Raw genomic sequence first — 13,288 nt, 5'->3', positions numbered from 1 at the left:
GTGTAACTTCATAATTTATTAGAGAGCATTGATGCTTTGGTAGAAACTTATTTCTGTTTTATTGCATGTGCTTGGCTGGTAAAACAGCGTACGGGTAATCCTCCTGCAAGCAGCCAATGTTCCAACCTCATCTAGTCTGCAGAGCTGTAATAAACATTCCAGTGGCTTGACTTCATTCAGGAAACGTGGAAGAAAATATCAGGCAAAGCTTGATTGCTCTAAATTGGCCATCTCTAAGGGTTTTGTTGTAGAAATTCACTTTTCCCCACACTTCTAGGGTAACTGGCTGCCGATTCTTCTAACATACTCTTAGTTCGTGAAATTGTGAACCACTGGAATTTAGGAAAGGTTACACATTTATACTGAATGAACCAAAACCCCTTGTACTCTAAAACAGGTTCTATACTATCATAAAAGCCAAGGTTTCAACTTACACTAAGAAGAAACTGCTCTGAGTTAGTCTCTGGACACATACGCGCATGCACATGCATATGGATTTTTATATATTCCTAACTGCCCGCCTGATGTTTCTGTGACCTTTTAGTTATTTCCAGCTGTGGGATGCACACACCAATCAATTCTTGACTCAAAAGTACTTCAGAACTCCCTATCTAATACTGCCAACAAGCAAGCACATAATCATTCTACTCAGAACGAAGTCCTACATCTAGGTACACGGATTTGAAAACGGCTAATTAGCTACACTCTTCCAACTGCATACCCAAGAGGCAGGGAATACATCCTTCCCCACGCCGTTTTGTAGAGCATTATGCCTTAGTTAATATCATCAGCAAATATAAACCGCGGAAGATTACAGACAGTGAATGTTAATGCATTCTGAGGTAACGATTACCTTTGGATTAAAATATCTGCAGGACTGGGGCTGCGAGCCTCCAAACAAAGCAATGCGATAATCATGTTTTTTTCTTCTTGGCCGCGTACCTTCCACTAACTCTTCTCTGTCTTCTGGGGAAAGTAGATGGTATCGCATCCCACCTGGAAGGAACACAACAACTGTTGTAAATCCAGCGTAGCTGAGAAAGGGATGTTTCAGAGCCAGCGAGGGAAAAAAAAAAGGGGGGGGGGGGGAGAAATCAAGTTTCCACAGTACATCTGTACGGCTTAGTTTTGTTTTTTAAATGTAACAATGTGCAGTAGCACATAGGAGAATACATCCAGATTTACATCTCATTTCAATCTGCCTACTCCATGTGAAAACAGGACACGGATATGGATGCATTTCACATACCAATCTATCTATTGGCTCAATTTTTGCCAATACTACCAGGCAACTAAGTTTGCCATGCTGAAACTGGCAAAAAGAAGCACAACCAAGGATGACTAGTACTGGCAGAACTGTGAGCCCAAGGAGCACAGCACCAACATTAAAGAAGGAACTTCAAGGCAACAAGGAGTCACCACACCCTGCTCCTTACCCTGTGGTTTCTGATCAATAAGGAATGCATCTATGAAAAACACTTACTGCTGTTCATAACTTGACAATCCAAAGTATTAGCTATATTTTCTATAAGAAAATTAGCATTTTCTTACAAAAACATTCCAAAGAATACAAAAATATTAGTGACGTTACAAACCAATAAAACAAAAAAAAAAATGTATTCCTTCAACAATCCACCTAATTCCATGCCATGCAAAAAGTATGACTGAAATACTGATGGTTGGCAAATACTTAACAACATATAGGCTAATTTGAACCTTGCTTGTTGACTGAAGGAAAACGGTTGTATGCCAGTTTTAGATTTACACTAAAAGGAAGTTGCCTAAATAACTGCTACTGAAACGCAAAAATTCTTCTGGAATATTTATCAACATCTAGGCTTTTCTTTTTTATGTGATAAAACTTCAAATTTGGTGTCTAAAAACACTAAAAGCTTATTCCCTCATCTCATCTGTACCTTGAGAATGTAACTATCTGTTAGCCTCAACTTCCAGAGTATATTAGAGATGTAAATAGCACAACAGAGGCTTAACATTCTTATTTGCATAGGGAAGCTTCACAATATTAAAAATTTATTTCTTTAAATTTTAATAATTCACATATGAATATTAGACACTGAAGTTACTGTTGTGTCCCAAAGGCACGCTAATGCTTCCAATTACCCTGACAACCCATTGACAGAAACTTCATTACATTACACATCACAGAGTTAACATCATTTGCTTATGGTGTTAACTTCTTTCTGCTGATGATGTTTCACTTCTTTCCTCTTGTTACATAAGAATGTGTGCTATTTACATGACAATTTGCTAATCCAACTTCAAATAAGTGCAACATCCTCAAGGGAACACAGTCAGATGTATTTAATGCAAAAATGTTGTCAGAGCATTTTAAACCAATTTTCAACAATCTACATTCCACAAAAATTTTAAGTTATACAGAACATCAAAGATTTCAACTAGAAGTCAACTTACTGATCACCATTTTAAGGCATTCTGGGTTATCCTGAATAAGTGGTTCAGCCTGAACTGTTTTACTTAAGAAGTTCTTTGATATAAGAGGAAATCGGACTTTAGCAAGAATGTCAACCATGTATGGCTGGCGATTTGGCTCATCATACTTCAGCCATCTGACTGCTGCATCATAAACCTTAAACAAAAGAAAAGGAAAGAAAAGGACAATGTACATCACCACAGACTCAGACAAAAGCTAAATGTCAGTGCTCTGAACAGATTCTTCTACCTATTGAGGGTTAACATACCAACATTTCAGTACACGGAGATTTCACAAGTGTATACATCTCCATCTTCCAAAAATGCAAGACAACGCTCAGGCATGAAGTAAAATCCCTGTACAAAATTTTTTTTTTTTTTTTTTTTTAATAAAAACTTCTACTGCCATTTAACCTTTTCTTCAAGTGGGAAGCATGAATCTGCAATTCATATTTATCTGGGCAACATTAAAACTAGTACGCTTCACATTCAATGTCACAACACAGAAAATACTTCACCAGAAGTGCTGAAATAGCTTGTGCTTTATATAGTGTTGTGAGCTGACAAACTGCTTCTGTTATCGAATCAGTGCTGGGAAGTTCCAAATGCATTGCTATTGTGTCTTGGGGGACCATTTAAAAATATATATATGCTTTTTTAACTGCAGACTGCCATAAGTTTACTGTTCTGAGACTCTCCTCTCTATCTCCTCTTTACAGGAAAAGATAATGGGTTTCCTTGGCAGGGCAGGGAGGACAGGACAAGCAAGGTAACCTGTTTTATTTATGACTGTCCTCTGAGTCAGGAAGGTAATAGTGGACTTCCTTTCCATTCCTACGTACTAAGATATTTCAGTGCTGCTCTCAGACATAGCAAGCTTATCTGCTACGCTGCCATTTCAGAGTCAGCACTCGTTTCATTACAAGTGATTAACACGTTCAATACCTACTCGTTGTAGCTGAAACTGATCACAGTGATCACTTGTGAGTGATTTAGTTCTGCCATTAAATGTCTCTCCATATTATGAGTTATTCAGAAGGATTGCTAAACCTCCACTGCTGTAATCCTGCAAAATGACCACAGAGCAAGGAAAAGTAGAGAAAGAAAGAAGGATTTAAGGCTCAAGTTCCATCAGCTAAGGAAATTCAGCAGAATGTTGGCATACAGTGTTCCTGTCCCAGTCAACAACAGAAACACTATTAGCATTCAGGAAAAATAGGCCACTTAGTAATCAAAGCTGCCCTTCCTGTTTCTGCTAAATGTAAATATGCTTTACACCATACAAAGACTGGACTATGGCAACTTTCTGTTGGTACTCCTAAGAAAGACGATTTTTTTTGGTATCACTAACTTTGCAATTTCATACTGTACGTTGCCACTTAACAAGAGGAATTTTTATCATGCCGTGCTGCCTCCCTGAAATTTCCATCACCCCTGCCAAGTTGAAGCATCCCATCTTTATCAGCAAAACTTCAAGAATGTAAATTCTAAAGTGTAATTTCCACTACAAACTAATAAAATATAACACTTCTAGCTTTGAGACTGTTACCCTGTGGCCTGAAATCTTCCCAGTCCATGGTAAGAATTTTGAACTGTGACCTAAATCATATTTATACTTATAAACTAGTTAGCTGTCATATTCTTGTCACCTGATATTATTCCTTTACCCATAGTAATTCTTATTTTCATGTAACAGATACATTGAAGCAAATGCATTAACTATGCAAAGACTAAACTTCAGAGTCAGCAGAACACCCATTTCTATTTAAGTGCACGCACATACCATTTTGATTACGAGATCCCTCTGTTGCACTTCAAAGAGGCACACAGACTCATGATGACATAGCTAAATGAATTTAAATTATCTAGTTCAAGCGCCAGAACCAGCTAGAAAGGCAAAACGTCAGTATGGTTTCAACAGATTTGATTGAGAACCTTCAAGAAGTACCCAGCAGCTACAACCATCTTGCAATCACCTCTTTGGGCTGCACTGCAGACACACCTGTACTTTATTTCCTTGCAGTAGGAAGAACATTCTGGCAAATAACCATTCAGGGCTGTGGTATACTGAATCAAGTTTTCCAAATGGGACTGCTGTGAACGTACTTTCTACCACAGCTTACAGCTTTTAAATGAATGGAGTTTTAGGCCCTTTCCAGCCACCCAGGCTTTTTTTTTTTTTTAATCTATTCCATAAATAAAGGCCTTCCACCAACCTGTCACTGTCAATGCAGCTAGTTCTGAGTGTTTGGTGCACCTTGCTCCTAAGTTCCTGAGTTCTGGAAGATTACTTTATGTATGCATATTTCCATCAGCAGCAGCTCTTCTCTGAGACAAGCTGAGGCTCAGCCCATACTCAGGTTGAGACACGCAGCCATTAAGGTGCACGTCTCACCCCAGTCTGGGAGCAACTCCTGTAATATAATAAATTTAATTCCATTCATGTTACATGGAATTGAAAGCCCTACAGCTATCACAATATAGAAAGCTGTTTCGCTTACTGCCTTTATTACTTCTCTTTGCAGCTTGCTGAGACTACACACGAAACATCCACACTTCAAGTGTGGATGCTCATTAATATCGGGTTTTGACCAAGCTAGGATATACTTTTAGCAAGCACTGCGTGCATCACACACTGTAGGAACATACGAAGTGAGCTTCCTCAGTCTGTTTCTTGATTAGAAAACCATAGTGAAGTTCAATGCTCTTCGCTGCTAGCGGACAGAGCTCTTTTACAATGAAACAGGGATCTCACCTGGTCTTCTGCCCTCACAGTTAGCGTATCTTGGTTCAAGAGGTGTGTCACACGTTTAACATCAAGCTGAAGAAATTCATCCGTCTTGTAAACTTCAGTGAAGTGTTGATGGATGAAGTCGTCTGCAGTGGCTTTCAGTTCTGGACAGTCTAGGCATTCTGCTAACACACTTATACCTGCAAAGGAAAAATTGAAAAAAGAATTCCCAACTGAACTGCAATTACTACGGAGAAAGGCGGAGAGAGCTGGGGCTGTTCAGCCTGAAGAGAAGGCTCGGGGTGACCTCATTGCAGCTTTTCAATACTTAAAAGGGGCTTATAAAAAAAGATGGAGAGCAACTTTTTGCTCAGTCAGACAATGACAGGACAAGCGGAATGGTTTTAAACAAAAAGAGGGGAGACTTAGATTAGAGGTTAGGAGGAAATTCTTCACTCAGAGGGTGGTGAGGCACTGGAACAGATTGCCCAGAGAGGTTGTGGATGCCCCATCCCTGAGGGTGTTCAAGGCCAGGCTGGACAAGGCCCCAAGCAACCTGATCTGGTGGGTAGCATCCCTGCCTATGGCAGGGGGTTGGAACTGGGTGATCTTTGAGGTCCCTTCCAACCCGAGCCATTTTATAGTTCTACTTTTAATATATTAAACTAGAATAAAAATACCATAACTTCAGTAATAGTTAGAAACCTAGTTAATATTTACTGATATGCTTTTTCTATTTTTTTTTTAACAGAAGAAAAAAGATGCTGTTACAACTCATCTGCAACTCAAGACAAACTAAGATAAGCCCGAACTTGTGACCCCTATCCCTGCAGAACTAACTGGAGAGCCAGGCCTGTAGCACTTGCTGTATTAGCTACTTCCCTACTATTTCCTTCCCCACTGTGAAAGAGCCAACAGCACGTTAACTAGGTCTGAGCCACACTACAACAACCCAGTCTAACCAGCACAGCTTGAGAGACCGCTTCCAGGTTTCATGACCTCCCCTGACCTGGTCACGCAGCAGCAGTCACCAGCCCAGCCCAATTTCCTGCAAGGGCCACAACCAACTGGGACTTTTATGTGTCGGTAGCAAACTCTGCTGCAGGCTGACACAAAGAAGTCGAGTTAATACTGCATCAAGAGCAGAAAGTTGGCATAAAGGTACAAAAGGCAACTGCTACTGAGAAGCACCGTTTCCAACCCTCCCTCTAGTAACCTGGTAAGCAGAGGGATACTCAGCAGGAAATCTGCTCAGCATGCTGCAAATCTTCCCTCTCCTCCTTTGGAGGTTGGGGCGGTGGTAGAAGCAACCCACCAGTGAAAGGCAATCCATGGGATGCAACTCTGAGCTTCTCTAAGTAGTAAGATAAAAAATACAATAATGAAATCCAAGCATCTCTCTGATGAGCTGCTGTCCAAGTGAGAAATAACAATTTTGAGAGATTCCAGATTCACCACGGTTTCTTTCAAGTACACATTTTTTATGAGCTAAGGGCTTGCCTGTGAGTCTGCAGAGAACACATTTCAACTTGTAAAGCATATCTTGAGGAAGATTTGATTTAATCTCGATCTCCCTTTTGATATAAATTAGCAAAGTATGCAAGCGTTAAGAGAATATAATTAGCTTTCTAGTTAACAAAGACCACAGAGGACTGAACATGCCCCAAGGCAAGCATAAGTGGCATTTTCCTTAGAAAGTAACGTCTTCCTTCCAGCAGTTGTTTTGGAGCCACTGCTGTACTGCACTGAAGCACCAGTTGAATCCTTTAATTCAGAAACTTCACAAAACATTTCTGTTGATATTATAAACATCTATAACATACTTGAGATGTCACTAGGAGAATAACATAACCAAGGTCAGTAAGAAGCTTTATAAATTTTCTTTAAACAGAGACTAAAGTGCTCCAAATCTTGGAGCACCAATACACACCAAGTTCTGCTTGTTACCTTTTTTGTAACTCAGAGTTTACAGTAAGGCTACTTACTATATTAACTACCAAATCTGCCCAGATAACAATCACAGACATCACTCAAAAGGAGAAGCAATTAAAAAGAGATCAACCTAAACTTACCCTCCTCATATTTTTTAGAAGATAGGCTAATTTTGTATGAACTATGAGCATCAAATTCCACCTCCAAGTACAGTAACAACAACTGAAAGCTCCACCTTATTAAATAGGTAAGGATCTCAAACAAACAAGAAGTTACAGGCTGCTGCTAAACTGGGATGAGACCTAGCAAAGTCAGTGGACCTTGGTATTGAACAAAAACTGCCAGATCACTTTGTTTATGGCAAGGGAAAACAGTTTAGATTGAGCCAAATTATTTTTCTACATATCTGGATTTAGCCAAGCACTACTGTCTTTTAGATGATGCTATCTATGTTTTGAGAATAGCAAAGTTAAAAACAAAGTAAAAAGTCTGCATTTCTCTTACCAAGACAATTTGAAGCATCGACTTGTTCTTTCAAGAAATCCACACACATTTTTTTCACAGGTTCAATCTGATATTGGTTTGCTGCATCTAGTAAAGACTGGACGTTATTGCTGTTAACAGAAATTCTGCGGAACAGAAGATGCAAAGTTAGCACCAATACCTACTTCATTGGAGCCAAAACACCAACTTACACCAATTGAAATAATGGCAAAATTATTCCCCTGCTATTTCCCCAGGCATCCTTCTCTTACATGCAAAGAAGACACAGCCTCTCCTCATGCTCTTTCCAAATTGCTTTGGTTTGCTGTACTTTGCCGAGGAAGGGCAAACAGTCCCGGATTTTAAAGGCTAAGCCTCTAACACAGGCCATCTGGAATACCATGCTAATTACTTTGACTTGTGTGGTGAACCATTTTTACAAAACAGAAAAGGAACAGAACCTTTTCCTGACAGCCACCTACTCCCAAACAGACATCAGCAAATTTTATCTAGACTCATTGTGGACACCGCTCTGGTTGATCTGTCTAAAGCGTGTGAGCACAACAACTATTTGGGAGTGCCTGAAGAAAAGGTCCAGAGCCCACAGGCAAGCATTTGCGCGCCAGCAGAGGCAACAGTACAGCTGGGGCGCTGACACTGTGTCTGACCACGGATGAAGCATACAAGGCTCCTCTGAGAAAACAGAAAAAGCCTTCTTAAGGAGAGTTAATCCCATCAGCACGAAGATGAAGGGCCTGCCATCCATCTGCCATAAGAGCTCGTTGCAAAGTGCTGTTCACAATCCTAGCTGTTTGAGCGAGCTTTGTATAAACACTGCAGTGCCTGCAGTGCTATTTAAAACCAAGCATGGGGGCAGCCTGAGATAGAAGGGAAATGCTGTTCACACAGTTGTTATCCACCCGGCTCGACCAGAGGTGAAGGTGCAGCTCCCAGAAATGGTTATCTGTGATAGCTACTATGGGCATAAAGAGAAACCCCTGCTGTTATCAACAGGGGCCTGGATTTCAGAACAATGGGGAATATCATTTGACTCCAACACTGAAGCCAGAAGCATTCTGAATTGCCTTCTGGAGACAATTACCACCCTCTTTCGTCTGTGGGGCTTCCTACTGATTAAATAAAAAGGAAAAGGGGAGGAGAATAGAAGGTCTAGTCACATCAGACTTCAAATGAGTAAAGGATTATAATAGTAATAAAACTGGTGAATCATGAAAGCATTATTTTAACATTTTACCATTTACAATTGGCAGGCTTTCTAGCAGAAATGTCATTTTAAAATACCAAAACTACCTTGCAGTATAAGCAAACTCCACAAGCTGTTCAATAATGTCAGGTTCTGCATCTTTTAGCTCCACTTCGAAGGACTTGGATTCAAGCATATTCGCTGCAAAGAGATTAAAAGACAAACTACATCAATAAGCCACTCTGGTTATTGTATTTTCCACTGTTTGCAAAATGTAAAGTGATTATACAAAATGGGAACTTGCTAAAACTGCACACAGTTGATTGGTGTTTCCCGGGATTATTCATGCAAGTCATGAAAGAAAGGAGGCAGTGTGACAACCAAGAGAACTCGTGCGCACACGTGCTTGTGTTGTGTCAATTATGCTGTAAGGTGTATTAAATAGAAAGGGTCAGAAATGCTGCTGACTGCAGTGCAGACTGCCAAGCCAGCATTACCAAAGACAGGAAGCACAGACTGCACTACTAAAAGCTATCTCCATATTCACGCTGATAATAGAGCCAGCTCAGAGCTCCCCACGCATTGCAAGTTCACCCGCAGATGGTTACAGGCCAACCACTGGAAGGCACACGCGTTTTACTGCTACTTACCGTGCTATAAAACACGCACTGAAGTCAGTTTAAATTTTGCATGCCTTATTTATGATTTGTAACATAGATGCTATGTGGCTGAATTTGTAAAGTTAGTGCAAACACAAGAACGCCTATGTTCCTGGAAGCCTGTTTTGTAAGCGGCAGTGCCTAATGGTGGGAAGGAACAGGGCAGGCATCCTTTGTGCCACGGGAGTAGCAACTCCCAGTTTTCAGGTTAAGGGAGGGAAAGCAACCACAAGACAGGCTCCAGCTGGGCTTTCATACGAAGTAACACTTGACTTGATCAAAGGAGAGAAAGTGAAAACGAGGGGAATGGTTAACAGAGATGAATGGAAGGATACAAACTGAAATCTTCACTCACACTTATCTCTGAAATTTATCACTTTCATAAAATAAACAGCTTGTCAGCCACGTATCTAACAGCATATTACCATGAAAGCATAAAATCAAACGATTTTGAAGACTTACTAGTGAACATCAAGTTAAAAAAGTGACTTGCTGAAGCGAGCACAACACGGTGAGCTGGGATCTTTCTTTCCTGAACCATAAGAATGACATCACATAGAGTTCTCTGAATCAAAGGAAAAAGACAAACAGGAAAAGATAAGCATTTTTTGAAACACTTTCAAAAATATTTCTCTAAGGAAATTCACCGGTGTCCTCAATCTGCATAACTCAAAAGAGTATCATGTAACAAAAATACGTTCTGAAAGGCAACCAAGTCAAACCTTTGGTCAGGTTGAAGAAAAAAAGCTCAGTTTTCCCCATGAACTTGTTCCTTGAAGCTGGTCACTGATAAAATATGAACTCTAAAGCTTTTCCTGTGACATTTACATCAACCTCCTATAACAGTCCCTGCAGAATCTAGCGGGGGCTGCATTGACACTGCAGCCTTTTCATCCATCAGGGGCTCTCTTACCTACTGAGCTGTCAATTTTCATAAATAACTCAGAGGATCCCAATACCTGTAGAATCCCACCACGCTGCCCAGAGTGAAAGTGATGAACAAATTCAAAACATTCAGCTAGATATGTTAAATGAAGCATATCCCAAAACCACCACTTATATTGAAGAGTTTGAATGCTCACACCCCATCAGCAACTAACTTTCCAACAAAATACACTTTTATTTCTCATTGTTTGCTCATTGCATATAAACAGCGCATGACAGTTCATGTAGGAGAAAAACTAGAAGGACAAAGTGACAGAACTTAAAAGTTGTCAGGAGACAAGAGTAAGGGGTGAGGGCAAAAATATGTTATTTGAATAGATTTTAACATGGTATCCTTGCTAAGAACACACGGACTGAAATGAGGGCACGCCATACTGCAGTTAATTATAACATTCTCTTATTAAGAAAAACTGTTTTTAGGAAGTTAGCTTCTCAGCACTTTCTGTTACTATGTTAAGTTCATGAGACTATTTTGGGTAACACCTACCTACACCCATCCCAATGCTAACCCCAGAAAGCAGCACTTCTACTGTAGGAAGGAAATACACTTGATTAGAAGAGTGTTAGAATTTTCTCCACACATAGACTGTTACCCAGGGTTCAACTCAGGCTGATAATCCACATGGAGACTTGTGAAAAAAATCTGTTTTTTAGTTTCTTAGAGGACACTCATCAGAGAGTGGAGGGGTGTATGACACCCAACTTTCTTTGCGCACCCATGGCTTTAAAACATTTAAGACTGAATCAATAAAAAGGACCATGTGAGAAAAATTTCAAAGGAAATCTTTTAAAGCTGGAATTCCCAGCACATCTGGTTCAAAATAAGCGTTGCACATTAGCACTACAAGATACCATAAAATTCTGGGGGCAAGCTGTGCTAAGGCTTGTAATGCTGCTTGACCTACGTGCTGTGTTTGTGAGGTATGCTTAGTGTCCGCATGTTTACTGCCTCAGCTCAGCATTTGAAGCATCTCAGATATCCTAAAGCCTCTCTGGGCGTGGGAAGAAATATTTGTCAGCCAGAACGGATCATCGCTTTCCTTTCTCCCTCTGTGACGTGCCTGGGTGTGACTGCTCCGTCTCAAACACCATACAGAAATTCCCAGCAAGAACTTCGTTCCAAAAAGGCCCACTTGCATCACTCCACAGCTCCAAGGATTCAATGCAAGACCAGCATTTCGTCAACCATAGGACACACCCAGGCATCAGCTGGCATTGCCGAGCTTTGTGAGCTCAGCGACACCTTGCAAACCTACCCCAACTTCATTCTCAATAGCTTCCCTCTTGGCACATCTCCACTCAGCTACAAAGTGGTAACAGAGGATTTATGCGCGTGCTGTCAAATAGCTCAGTGACATCCACAAAGATATGGGTCACCTCATTCTGGAGATGAGCAACAACTCCTCCGTGCTCCCAACATCTCACCAGAACTAAGCGCAGATGTGTTCACAGTTTGCTCTAAAATCCCATAAACGTAGCAGCTGCTTCCAGATCCCATCTCACACAAAAAACAGTTTAAGTATTAGCCGTACCTTCCACCCAGAGCATTTTCCTACATCATTAAACCAACGCAGTCAAATCGGTGGTGTTGTGCACGCAGGCTGCTATAACCACCACAGGAAAGTTTTCACGCACAGCATACTGAGGTTTTATAAGCACAGCACAATCCTCAAGTTATCGAAACACATAGGAGAGCTTCCTACAGGTCCTATTGAACCACAGCATAATGAGCCAGCTGATCTAGTACGCCTTCCTCTGGCTGCTCCTCCCACAAACAATTAGAAGAAGCAGGAGTGTCATGAGCTACACACAAGTTTCTAGAGGGGTGGACAGACGTGCAAAGCCACCCCCTGAGGTCTGAGTTGAAGTTTTTGGGAAACTCTGGCACAATAAAAGACGTCAAAATCCAGGGTCGCATCCCCGCTGGCACCCCAAATTTCAAGACATCCAGAAGTACCCACAGGTGTCACAGCAGCACTTCAGCTTCACCCTCTCACACCGGGGCTCGATTCCCTCTACCCAAGCACAAAGAGCACCAGCACCTGGCGTCCCCCTGCCAGCAAGGACAGCAGTACGAGACAGATGGCATCCAGCTGAGTTACTGGGCTCAGCCGCACCCTGGAACATGTTTTACCCGATTCAAAGCAGAAAGAAATCCTACAAGAAGTAGGTCATAGGCTCCGAGCGTCAACGTCAGTCCTAGCGCCCCATTACCTGAAGCCACCACAAACCCTCCATCGAAGCCAACTCCGTTCTCCATACACAGGGGCTGAGCTACACAAAAAGCTTTATGCACACAAGTGCAATTGACAGCATTATTAATAAAAGATGTATAGGATATCTGATGTCGCCTTTCAGGACACAGCCCAGACGGGCACGTTAATAACCGCCGAGCAGAAAGTTCCCCTCACGTTTAGGGAGCCGCGCAGACCCCGCGCCCACACCACAAGTTCGGGGCTCTCAAGGAGTGGAAAAATGCTCACCGCTCCTCAAATCAGCACAGGCAGATTTGGGGGGGTTTAACGCTTTTTTTTTCAACGCGCGTTACCTGCTTGCGCATGCAGTTCATGACGCCCATGAAGCCGGCCAGCAGCTTGGCCTCCTCGCGGGCCGCCAGCTTCTTCTCTGTCTTCTTCTTGCCGCCCTTCTCCGCCCCGGCGGCGGCCATGGCCCCTCACCGCCGGCACCGGGGGGCCACCACCTCTCGCGGGCCGCATGCGGCGCCGCGGGGAGCCCTCGGAGGCCGCCCCGCAGCCGGGAGCGGACAGACAGACGGCCGGGCGGACACACGGACAGACAGACGGGGGGGATGCCGGAGCGGAGGAGGCGGCCCTGGGGCTGAGGGAGCGAGGCGGGGCTGCGCAGGCGCGGGCGCCATTTGCC

The 13,288-nt window shown here is 42.2% G+C and overlaps 1 protein-coding gene across 2 annotated transcripts in view; it reads right to left on the bottom strand.

Annotated features, from left to right (window-relative positions):
- The window catches only part of KLHL7 (kelch like family member 7), a 23,200-nt gene extending 9,912 nt beyond the window's left edge, over positions 1–13,288 (bottom strand). Inside the window, exons 1-7 of one of the 2 annotated variants that reach the window (XM_084509069.1) lie at positions 12,954–13,288; positions 9,923–10,025; positions 8,909–9,002; positions 7,619–7,743; positions 5,207–5,382; positions 2,434–2,608; positions 854–996 (exon numbers count right to left, since the gene is read on the bottom strand). In XM_084509069.1, coding sequence (XP_084365195.1) covers positions 854–996; positions 2,434–2,608; positions 5,207–5,382; positions 7,619–7,743; positions 8,909–9,002; positions 9,923–10,025; positions 12,954–13,073 — 936 coding nt within the window. In that variant the 5' untranslated portion in view covers positions 13,074–13,288. Of the gene's footprint in view, positions 1–853; positions 997–2,433; positions 2,609–5,206; positions 5,383–7,618; positions 7,744–8,908; positions 9,026–9,922; positions 10,026–12,953 lie in introns of both variants that reach the window. The other variant, XM_084509070.1, reaches the window with a different exon arrangement.

This window comes from Aythya ferina (genome assembly GCF_964211825.1).
Source record: "Aythya ferina genome assembly, chromosome: 2".
Classification (NCBI taxonomy): Eukaryota; Metazoa; Chordata; class Aves; order Anseriformes; family Anatidae; genus Aythya; species Aythya ferina.
This window is presented reverse-complemented; position numbering and strand designations above follow the sequence as displayed.